At 41.0% G+C, this 12,911-nt stretch overlaps 1 protein-coding gene across 1 annotated transcript in view; it reads right to left on the minus strand.

Moving 5' to 3' along the window:
• The window catches only part of TTC39C (tetratricopeptide repeat domain 39C), a 104,825-nt gene that overhangs the window by 55,586 nt on the left and 36,328 nt on the right, over nt 1-12,911 (minus strand). Inside the window, exons 2-3 of the mRNA XM_027525791.1 lie at nt 4,280-4,328; nt 887-1,015 (exon numbers count right to left, since the gene is read on the minus strand). Coding sequence (XP_027381592.1) covers nt 887-1,015; nt 4,280-4,328 — 178 coding nt within the window. The remainder of the gene's footprint in view (nt 1-886; nt 1,016-4,279; nt 4,329-12,911) is intronic.

Here is a 12,911-nt window from a genome sequence, read left to right on the forward strand (position 1 = left end):
AGGGTTTGGAGAGACAGGAATCGAGAACTCTGGCCCTTCTGCAGACTCAGGGGACGGTACTCTGGGCCCATCTGCGGCTTCCTCATGGGAGACCCCATAAGCCAGAGCAGAGGTGAAGCCACCTGGAGCAACATAAGGGAGCAGAAAAGACAAGCGGCTTTTGCTGTCTGAAACTAACAGACTGGTTTGTCAGCTAAACATGTGGCATGTGTGAGACCCCTGGGTGCTCCAGAAACATCAGGGGTAGGAGGACACCTCTCTAAACTCTAGTGCTTTTGCACTGAAAATTGAAAGAAAAAAAAAATGAGGAAGAGTGGATTATGATGTCATTGTGACTATTTTATTACCCAAGACCGGGAAGGCCTGGGGAAAAGGAGGTAATAGCTAAATTCCGGAATTACGCCAAAGTGCAAAATATGAAATACATATATGAAAGCCTCATGACGATCGTCCTTGCCACACAGCCGACTGTGGAAGAAGATAATGTTAAAATACCAAGAGAACATGCACTGAAAAGTTCTAATGACTAAGGGGGATTCTACTGATTTAAGAAACATGCTTTAGGAACTTCCCTGGTGGTCCGGTGGTTGGGGCTTCACCTTCCAATGCAGGGGCTGTGGGTTCGATCCCTGGTTGGAGAGCTAGGATCCCACATGCCTTGGGGCCAAGAAACCAAAGCATAAAGCCGAGGCAGTGTTGTGGCAGATTCAATGAAGACTTTTTAAATGGTCCACATTAAAAAAAAAAAAGGAATATGCTTTACATAATCAAAAGCTGTAAGACTCATTCAGTGCTTCAGTCATATTCTAACCACCAAAAACCAAGTAAATGAAGAATGTTGTAAGTAAGAGGCACATAGTTCATAACCTAAAGACATAGTACTTACATTCTTCTTAATTTTATTCTTGATTGTTTCAATTACTCCAGCCTCTTCACTTTCACACAGCTTTTCTGTAGTTTTTAAGTCATCACACGCCAACTGCATTTTTTCTTCCTCAAATGTCATCATGGCATTCTTCCAAAGAAAGAAATAAGGAAAGAATGAATGAATCGTAAGTGTCTGAAAATTTAGGCCAATTTATCACAACACAACTCCAAACTAGGAGGGAGGGGGGAAAGCCATCTAAATGACTTACTCCTAGTAAAAGAATCAGAATGCTACCACATACACTATTCATTGAAAAAAATATAATCTCAATATGAAACAAGAACATATCTCCATTACACCGGCATGAAAAAATACATGCTTAACACGTCCTTGCAATTACTGTTCTACAAGTTTTTGTTATTAAACACAGTAACAAAAACATTACTGTATACAATTTCTGATTGGCCCACTTAATTCAGCTTCTAGAATAGAGACTTTCTACCCATGCATGGGATCCCTGGGTCCATCAAGCACAGCACAAAACGCTAATGAAACATCAGCCAGCAGGTACTCTTTGAAAACTATCGGTCTTTTCAGGGACAGCAATTCCAATGGATTCATTTATAAAGAACTCATTTCTTATTGTTCCCAGTGAAAAATTCCCACAGACAGCTTGTTTCCGAGCACCCAATCCTGGTAGACTTTTTCAGGCCACATTGGGATAGAAATGATCACTTCTTTGCTGAAAACCTGCTACTTTCCCCCAGAAGAATTGAGATTTCTGAGATGAATGGGCTACAGGGGCAGAGACAGGACACCGGGTTCTTGGAAGGACTTGAACTCACTGTGACTAGTTCTCCACCTCCATCCCATGCAACCTGCCCACTCTGGTATCCTAGGCCTTCTCTGTATGACTCTAGACTACTTTTCCATTCCAGCCAGACACTAGCCACCTTTGCCCAAGCCTCCCTCCCTGCTACAGGCTCCTTCCCCCACCCACCTCCTCCCACCCAGCAAGCCTTCTGCCATGTCTCCCTAGCATCCTTCCTTGCTACATGGGTGGGTACCATTTATGACCCCTACCCAGTACCACTTTCCTTAAGATCTGAAACTATGTTGCAAACAGTAGGCCTTAAGAATTGTTAAAAAGATTTATTGTATTAGCTGATAATAAGAATAAAGAAGCCCGAATGAAAACTCATGTCACCAGAAGCTGGTCTGGTGCCTGTCACTGGTGCTGCAAGGCTGCAGACAACACGCCCCTTTGGTGAGCTTTTTCTGTCTGGAATCTAAATGCCTTCTCCATTTTACCTCTCTCAGTCTCTACTCAAGATTTTTTTTTTTTTTTTTTTTGCAGTTATATACAGGATGCTGCTGCTGCTGCTGCTAAGTCGCTTCAGTCGTGTCTGATTCTGTGCGACCCCAGAGATGGCAACCCACCAGGCTCCGCCATCCCTGGGATTCTCCAGGCAAGAACACTGGAGTGGGTTGCCATTTCCTTCTCCAGTGCATGAAAGTGAAAAGTGAAAGTGAAGTCGCTCAGTCGTGTCTGACTCTAGCGATCCCATGGACTGCAGCCTACCAGGCTCCTCCGTCCATGGGATTTTCCAGGCAAAAGTACTGGAGTGCGGTGCCATTGCCTTCTCCTATATACAGGATACTTTTCTTAAAATTATGTTTGAAAGTAGTTTGTATAAGTATTTCTGAAAAATAAAAGCAGTCAATTCTCTGCATTGCCCAATTTACTTTAAAACCTAACTGCAACCTATTACCTCAATTCCTAAATACTAACAACATTCAAAACCACAGTAGAAACTGAGAAACTTTAAGTCTGCTAAATTAACTTGTCTTCAGTCCACATTTATTCAATAGTTTTAAACTTTTGAAAAATAATAATAAACCTCTGATAAACCTAATAAAAGTTTACTTTCAAACTTTCATTATCCAAAGTCTGACTATTTTCTTTTCAACTCTAATGCATTTTTAATTTTTGGAAAGTGTCTCAGTCCTGTCCGACTCTTTGTGACCCCATGAACTGTAGCCTGACAGGCTCCTCCATCCGTGGGATTTTTCAGGCTAGAATACTGGAGTGGGTAGCCGTTCCCTTCTCCAGGGGATCTTCCCAACTCAGGGACTGAACCCAGGTCTCCTGCATTGCAGGTGGACTCTTTACCAGCTGAGCCACCAGGGAAGCCCTCCGATCTTTCAATTACATTTTTATTTTAAAAACGATTTTGCTTGGAAAAAATATAATACTCTAGAAAATATAAGCATTTAATTTTTTAAATTAAGGAAGGATAGAACTGGACATGGAACTGGACATAACTGGTTCCAAATCGGGAAAGGAGTACGTCAAGACTGTATATTGTCACCCTGCTTATTTAACTTATATGCAGAGTACATCATGCAAAACGCTGGGCTGGAAGAAGCACAAGCTGGAATCAAGATTGGCGGGAGAAATATCAGTAACCTCAGATATGCAGATGACACCACCCTTATGGCAGAAAGTGAAGAGGAACTAAAAAGCCTCTTGATGAAAGTGAAAGAGAGAGTGAAAAATTTTGCTTAAAGCTCAACATTCAGAAAACTAAGATCATGGCATCTGGTCCCATCACTTCATGGGAAACAGATATAGAAACAGTGGAAACAGTGGCAGACTTTATTTTTTTCGGCTCCAAAATCACTGCAGATGGTGATTGCAGCCATGAAACTAAAAGATGCTTACTCCTTGGAAGAAAAGTTATGACCAACCTAGATAGCATATTCAAAAGCAGAGACGTTACTTTGCCAACAAAGGTCCATCTAGTCAAGGCTATGGTTTTTCCAGTAGTCATGTATGGATGTGAGAGTTGGACTGTGAAGAAGGCTGAGCGCCGAAGAATTGATGCTTTTGAACTGTGGTGTTGGAGAAGACTCTTGAGAGTGCCTTGGACTGCAAGGAAATCCAACCAGTCTATTCTAAACGAGATCAGTCCTGGGTGTTCTTTGGAGGGAATGATGCTAAAGCTGAAACTCCAGTACTTTGGCCACCTCATATGAAGGCTGACTGATTGGAAAAGATTCTGATGCTGGGAGGGATTGGGGGCAGGAGGAGAAGGGGACGACAGAGGATGAGACGGCTGGATGGCATCACCGACTCGATGGGCGTGAGTTTGAGTGAACTCTTCGAGTTGGTGATGGACAGGGAGGCCTGGAGTGCTGCGATTCATGGGGTCACAAAGAGTTGGACACAACTAAGCGACTGAACTGAACTGATCTCATACGTGTTGGTGTATAGACAAAAGTTATATTCCAGTTTTAAACTGCAAAAGATTTTCCACAAGAGTGTATCTATATAGCCAGTAACCATTAAAAGACAGACATTATGTGTTTGCTTCCTTCCCACCACAACCTCTTCCCACATCAACTTACCAAAAAACTGACAAAGCTGGCTCCAAAACTCATTAACGGGCTATGATTTCTGTTAAGAAAACAAAGTAAAATTAAAATTACTTTCTTGTAAAAATTTTAAAAACATTTGATATACCAGGATCACTGCAGACTCCTAATAATTATTTAATGTAAGTTGTTAAGGTCTTCAAGTCGATTTAATTACCCCAAGAGTAAAGTTAAAAAGGCACGGAAGTTCACAGATCTATCAGGACAGAACCTCCCCCTCACCTGACTCTTCAAAGCAAGGAGAACAAGGTCCTATTATAATAGATGTTGCTTTAGTAAATCAATCTGATATCTGGAAAAATGTGGCCAAAGGAAGATTATTAACATTTATTATTATTTTTTTTATTTCCATATATTTTAAAAACTGAAGTACAGTTGATTTACAATGTTTCAGGTACAGAGCAAAGTGGTTCAGTTCCACATATATTTTCAGATTCTTTTCCACTGTAAGTTATCACAAGGCACTGAATATAGTTCCCTGTGCTATATAGTAGATCCTTGTTGTTTATCTATTTTATATATAGCAGTATGTATGTTAATCCCAAATTTGTAATTTATCCACCACCCCCTCCACCCCGTTCATTTTTCTCTTTGGTAACCATAAATTTCTTTCCTATGTCTGTGAGTCTATTTCTGTTTTGTAAATAAGCTCATTTGTATTGCTTTTTTAGATTCCACATACAAGTGATATCATTTGACATTAATATTTGCTTTTAAAATGCAAAATATGCTCAAAAGTTAGCACACATAAAATATTCTTTTCAGAGTAGATCAAAAGGTTTTATAACAAGCCAAACTCACTTATACCATGCAAAGAACTTTCAGAATGCCTCATGGAGCCAGTCACCACCCTGCTGTAAGATATAGTCATTATCCCAATTTTATACATATACAGCCAGATCAAACTAGTACAGAAATCCAAAGCTCTGTAAACGGCACTAAAAAGGAAAGCAAATTGTAACAGCCTTCTTAAAAATAATGGTCCTGGCTTTTGTTATTATGTAAATAATATATACTTACTATAAACAAAGGCACAAAAAATGTACTTAGACAATCCCCTGTAGGAAATTTAGTCTATGTCCTATGTAACCATGTGTGTGTTTGGGGGGAGGAAGGAAACGGCAACCCACTCCAGTATTCATGCCTGGAAAATCCCATGGACTGAGGAGCCTGGTGGGCTACAATCCATGGGGTCACAAAGAGTCGGACATGACTGAGTGACTTCTGTGTGTATGGGAGGAAAAGTGTGCCCATTTAGATGGATAAAATGGCAACCCACTCCAGTACTCTTGCTTGGAAAATCCCATGGATGGAGGAGCCTGGAAGGCTGCAGTCCATGGGGTCGCTGAGGGTCGGACATGACTGAGAGACTTCACTTTCACGCATTGGAGAAGGAAATGGCAACCCACTCCAGTGTTCTTGCCTGGAGAATCCCAGGGACGGCGGAGCCTGTTGGGCTGCTGTCTATGGGGTCACACAGAGTCGGACATGACTGAAGTGACTTAGCATCAGTTAGAACTGGACATGGAACAACAGACTGGTTCCAAATAGGAAAAGGAGTACGTCAAGGCTTATTTAACTTATATGCTGAGTACATCATGAGAAATGCTGGGCTGGAAGAAGCACAAGCTGGAATCAAGATTGCCGGGAGAAATCTCAATAACCTCAGATATGCAGATGACACCACCCTTATGGCAGAAAGTGAAGAGGAACTCAAAACCCTCTTGATGAAGGTGAAAGAAGAGAGTGAAAAAGTTGGCTTAAAACTCAACATTCGGAAAACGAAGATCATGGCATCTGGTCCTATCACTTCATGGGAAACAGATGGGGAAACAGTGGAAACAGTGTCACACTTTATTTTTTTTGGCTCCAAAATCACTGCAGATGGTGACTGCAGCCATGAAATTAAAAGACGCTTACTCCTTGGAAGAAAAGTTATGACCAACCTAGATAGCATATTCAAAAGCAGAGACATTACTTTGCCAACAAAGGTCCATCTAGTCAAGGCTATGGTTTTCCCAGTGGTCATGTATGGATGTGAGAATTGGACTGTGAAAAAAGCTGAGTGCTGAAGAATTGATGCTTTTGAACTGTGGTGCTGGAGAAGACACTTGGGAGTCCCTTGGACTTCGAGGAGATCCAACCAGTCCATTCTGAAGGAGATCAGCCCTGGGATTTCTTTGGAGGCAATGATGCTAAAGCTGAAACTCCAGTACTTTGGCCACCTCATGCGAAGAGTTGACTCATTGGAAAAGACTCTGATGCTGGGAGGGATTGGGGGCAGGAGGAGAAGGGGACGACAGAGGATGAGATAGCTGGATGGCATCACTGACTCGATGAACGTGAGTCTGAGTGAACTCTGGGAGTTAGTAATGGACAGGGAGGCCTGGCGTGCTGCGATTCATAGGGTCGAAGAGTCGGACACGACTGAGCCACTGACCTGACCTGACCTGAGTGATGGGTGAAGAATCCCACACCAGCACTCACAGCCAAGAACCAGCTCTAACACACCTCCCGAGCACGCAGGGCAGGCTCCATCCTCCCAACTCTGCACCAGCCAGGTCAGAGGTCAGTTTTCCACTCCACGGCTCTCCCCTAACCTGTCATGACAGACTCCCATCTCGCAGTATTATAATCTGGATTGTGTAATCAGGGTCCTCTCAGAATGCTATTTTCTGCCTTGTCCTCCTCATCGTGTTGCCTTACACACAGTGGGCAACCAACAAAGATGAATCAGTGATGGAACGCAAGAGCTCCACCTTTCAGAAACAGACACACTTCAATCAAGAGCTGAGCAGCCCGGCTTCCCCCATCCTTGCCCGCTCCCTACTTACACATCAGCCACTGTCCATGAGAGAAACGAAAGAAGCTAATCAAGTGCCTAGTGTTGCTATTGCTACATTTGCTTCTTGTTCTGGACTAAAATTAGGTTTCTGGGAGCCAAGGCTATTAATGATTCATGGTGCCCTGGCCAAGCCCTTAGTACTTCACATACCCTCTTCTCATTTAAGTGACAAATCAGCCCAAGAGAAACATTTTTCCCTCCTTGAGGTACTGTCTCCATAAACCCCAGGGCACCGAGGTGCATTAGCCACTTGATAATGAACTGATGGAGAAGCAGGAATCTTTCTGCTGCCCTTAGCCTGGTGCTGTATGCACTTCATCTAACAAGAGTCCCTTGTTCCATTCACCTGATTTTCTTTAACTCAACATGATCCAGGTGATCATGTATTAATTGAGCTCCTCTAAATCAATCTTGGCCCCTACATGTGTTTCTACATAAAACTGATTCAATTTGGAGACTTGGAAATGTTCTCAAAGAGTCCAAGGATCATCACTTCAACACCAATGCTGGTGGCAAAGAAGGAAAGATGCTAGTTTCTACAACAACAATAAAAAAGTGTAAGGAGGAGAAAACTGCAAGGGAGCTTGTAAAATATATATAAAACAACTGGGACGTAAGAGACATATAAAACCACAAACACAAATTCGTGTGCGTGCTTAGTTGTGTCCAACTCCTTGCAACCCCAGGACCACAGCCCACCAGGCTCTTCTGTCCATGGAATTTTCCAGGCAAGAATACTGGAATGGGTTGCCATTTTCCACTCCAAGGGATCTTCCTGACCCAGGGATAGAACCCACATCTTTTTCATCTATATCCACACATACACTAGCAACAATTACAAAACGAAACCTAAAAAATTATCAATCACAATAGCACCAGAATATTAATAGTTAAGGATAACTCTACCCAAGATGCACAACACTGCTATGCCAAAAACTCACAACAATAAAGAAAATGAAAAATCTAAGTCAACATTTTGCAACAGTGGCACTCTTAACATTTGGGACCAGATAATTTTGTTGGGGAGGTACTGTACTATGCATTGTAGAATGCTGAGCAGCATCTCTGTCCTCTACCTACAAGATGACAGGAGTACAAGCCACTGCCTCCCTCTACACACACCGCCCCCAAAGGCTGTGACAACCAAAATGTCTCTAGATTGCCAAATGTAATATCAGGACCAAATCAACCCTAGTTGTGAAACACTAATGTAAATAAAGAGACATCCAATTCTTACGGATTGGAAGACTCATAATTGAAGAGATAGTACCTTCTCCAGAGAAGGCAATGGCAACCCACTCCAGTACTGTTGCCTGGAAAATCCCATGGACGGAGGAGCCTGGTAGGCTGCTGTCTATGGGGTCGCACAGAGTCAGACACGACTGAGCGACTTCACTTTCACTTTTCCCTTTCATGCATTGGAGAAGGAAATGGCAACCCACTCCAGTGTTCTTGCCTGGAGAATCCCAGGGACAGGGGAGCTTGGTGGGCTGCCGTCTATGGGGTCCCACAGAGTCAGACACGACTGAAGCAACTTAGCAGCAGCAGCAGCAGGAGCAGCAATGCTTTCTCTTAAACTGAACTGCGGCTCCAATACAATCTCCACCCAGGGGAGGGTGTGTTGAAAAGTTGATTCTAGAATCTACATGGAGATAAAAAGTGCTCCATAACTAAACTAAAAATATACATGGAAAAGCAAAATACTTAGAATGGCCAAATCAAATCTGAAAGACCAACCAAGCTGTAGATTTACATTACCCAATAACAGAACTGAATAAAATTGAGAATTTCTGGTCACTCACAGGAGGGTGAAAAAGGCAAATACACATATTCAACAAACAGCTCATCTTGAGACCACATAAAGAGCATCCATGAACTAGTTTAAAAAAAAATGACTGGCAACCCAGTTAAAAAAAAAAGGGGTGGGGGGGCAGAAGTCTTGGACAGACACTTCACAAGAGAGGATATCCAAAAGTTAATACGTATATTGAAAAGTGCTGAAAAGCACTCATTATCAGAGAAACACAAATTAAAACCAAAATGCTGCTGCTGTGTCGCTTCAGTTGTGTCCGATTCTGTGCGACCCCATGGACTGCACCCCACCAGGCTCCCTCGTCCCTGGGATACTCCAGGCAAGAGTACTGGAGTGGGTTGCCATTTCCTTTTCCAATGCATGAAAGTGAAAAGTGAAAATGAAGTCGCTCAGTGGTGTCTGACTCTTAGTGACCCCATGGACTGCAGCCTACCAGGCTCCTCCATCCATGGGATTTTCCAGGCAAGAGTACTAGAGTGGGCTGCCATTGCCCTCTCCGAAAACCAAAATGAGATACCAGTATATGCTCATCAGACTGGCCACACTTGTAAGGACTGGTAATAATACCATGTGTTAATGAGGATGTGGAGTCTCTGGACTCTAAAATACTGCCTACCAGTATTTACTAAAGCGATATGCCTACTCTACTAAACCCCATGCACACTTCCTCCCCCCACTCCCATCCACATTTCTGATCTACTAGTCACAGGCCTATCTATGACTCAGTAAGTTCACTCCTAAGTATACATGTACAACAGAATTGCATTATTATGCTCCCAAAAGACATGTATGGTTTTTTAATAGTATTATTCTTAGCAGCCTCAAACTGGAAACAATTCAAATGCCCATCAACAGCAGAATGGATCAAATAATTGCAGCAGTGGACGAAATAGTTCACAGCTGTGAAAACAAACTACTGCTGAAGGTAAAAACATGAATTAATCTCACAGATGCAGAGTGAACGAAGTCAGATATACAGGAGTGTATACTGAATGATTCCACTTACATGAAGTTCAAAATGGCTATTCTGACCACTAATGATGACAGACTGCACAACAGCGGTACCTTTGAGGGGGTACTGACTGAGAAAGAGCCCGAGGAAGGATGCTGTGATGTTAGCAATATCTGTTATCTGGATGTAAGTAGTTAACACTGTGATATTTACATATTCTTTACTATATGGAAAGTTTTTCCTTACGAAAAAGAGAAAATTCAGAAAAATAAATCAGATAAATGATCACTGATATGTATTTGATGCTATTAGTGAATCAGTATTAATTTTTTAGGTATGAAAATGGTATTACTCCTACATTTTAAGGACTTTTTAAGAGATGTATATAAAAGCATTTACAGATGAAATGATGGCTAAGATTTGTTTCAAAAATAATTTGAGGTAGGAGAATTAAAAGTCAGCAGAAGTATACATAAAACATGATTTCCCATGACTTGATTAATGCTGCCTGATTGGAACATGGGAATTGATTAAACTATTTTATATACTTTGGAAGCTATAGGCTATTTTTCAAGATAAAAACTTAAAAAAGCATAAAAACACTCCCCAAAGGTGATGTCTTTTGGAATTCTTTGATGAGAAGGATTCTAATAATCACTGTCATAGTTTGCTTTTTGAATATGAACCATCAGTAATAAAATGACTTAAAATTTTCTGTCTGAAGTCTCTCCCAAAGGTGGGAAAACTGTTAAAAACACAAAGATGCAGTGGATATTCTGTTTCTAAATTTATGAACATTGCCATGGAAATTTAAAAACAACAAAATTTCTCCAACATATTAAAAATTGGATTGATGAAGACTGTTTCTTAAAATATAGTGGGAGGTAAAGTTTAAAAATAAAATAAAATAAAATTTCTATTAGAAAAAAAACACAGTGGGAGGTAATATACATATTTGATTCTCAAAGGGATATCCTTCCATTAAATACCTATAACTAACCGAATATGCTTTTTCAAATGTAATTTTATCCCTTAAACATGGTGGCAAATGGCTGGAGTTAAGACTGACTTTTCTGAAAATGTCCTGTCTTCATATAATGTTACGTTCTTAGAATCCTCCAAAATTGCTTTTCTCCCCTTCAAATGAGTGGGGGGGCTGGACTTTGTGTATTACCAAGGAAATCTGGGTCCATCTGAACTTCATCAGCCCATGGCAGTCACCCTCAAACCTGAAGACTGAAGAAATAGTCACCTAAATTCAACCCCCTACCCCAACTGCTCTTAAAAGGCCTGTGCCTTTTCTGCGACCCATGCTGTTTTCAAAATCACAGTCCCAGAGGATCATAAGGGTCAAACAATCACCCATCGAGGCATCATTAAGTGCTTCTCTAGAAGCCTCAAACCATCCTTCAGAGACACAATGTTTGCTAACAGGACCAGTGACAGCCTCTGCTCTGACCAGTATTTCCAAACACAGGCTTTAAGGAGACGAAACTGATTCAGTGTTTCACTTGTCTTTCTACAAGTAAAGTAAAATAATGCCAACAGAAGAAAAAAAGCTAAGTCCATGAAGTCATTCACTGCAGCATTATCCAGAATAAGAAAAACCTGGATGGAAAAAGTAACTGTCTATATAAAGAAAAAGCTTCATGATGCTGGATTTGGCAATGATTTCTGTGCCAAGAGACACAATCAACAAAGTGAAAAGGTAACCTATGGAATGGCAGAAAATATTTGCAAATCACACCCGACAAAGGGTTAACGTCCAGACTAAATAAAGAACTTCTACAACGCAACAAAAACAGCGAACAACCTGATTAAAAAGTGAGTCAAGGACATGAATCGATATTTCTCCAAAATGATATACAAGTGACTAATAAGCACATGAAAAGTTGCTCAACACCACTAATTATTAGGGAAATGCCAGTGAAAGCCACGACGAGGTATCACATCACACCCATTAAAATGGACATTATCAAAATAAAAGAAAACATACTGATACAAGTGTTGAAGGACATGGAGAAATGAGAACCACTGTGCACTGAGTGGCGATGTAAAATGATGCGGCCACCACAGAAATCAGTATCATGGCTCCACACACACACAAGCAAAACAGAATTACCACGTGACCCAACAATTTCACACGGGTATGCACGCAAAAGAACTGAAACCAGGAACTCAAATAGATTTTTGTATGCCCATATTCTAGCAATATTATTCACCGATAACCAAAGGTGGAAGCAACCTGAGTGTCCACTGACAGATGAACAAAACGTGGTGTATATAAACAATGAAATACTATTTGACCTTAAAAAGAAGTAAATTCGGACACATGCTGCAATATGGATGAACCTTCAGGACACTATGCTAACCGAAATAAACCAGTTATGAAAAGTACTGTATGATTTCACACGAGATACCTAGAGCAGTCAAATTAGAGACAGGAAGTAGAAGGGTGGTTGCTAAGGCCTGGGGGTTGGAGAGAACGAGCTGCTGTTGTTTAAGGGATATGAAGTTTCAGTTTTGCAAGATGAAGAGAGTTCTAGAGATGGGCTGCACACCGACGTGAATGTATTTAAACACACTTAACTGTACTCCTAACAATGGTTAAGATGGTAAACTTTATGTTATTTACCACATATGTTATTTATTTTATTTTACCACAACGAAAAATTTTCTGAAAATGGAAAGAAGTCTACAATAGAAAAGATGAGTCATGAAATAACCAGATGGAATATTATCACCTAGAAAAATGCCTGACAGAATTTAACATGACAACAAAAGTTCTGTGTACATTATGTTCCAGTATGTATAAACAGTAAAAAAAAAAAAAAAAAAAGAATATTGGTTGTGGGGGAGGGGCAATAAGATTAAAGGTGATTCTGTACATGATCAATGTGTACATCGGGGAATAAACAGTCACGACTAAAGATGCTCTGATCACCATGTGTGCCTCAGCAATATCACTGCAGACTTTCTGCACTTAGACACCTTT

The sequence above is a fragment of the Bos indicus x Bos taurus genome, chromosome 24, assembly GCF_003369695.1.
Source record: "Bos indicus x Bos taurus breed Angus x Brahman F1 hybrid chromosome 24, Bos_hybrid_MaternalHap_v2.0, whole genome shotgun sequence".
Taxonomy (NCBI): Eukaryota; Metazoa; Chordata; class Mammalia; order Artiodactyla; family Bovidae; genus Bos; species Bos indicus x Bos taurus.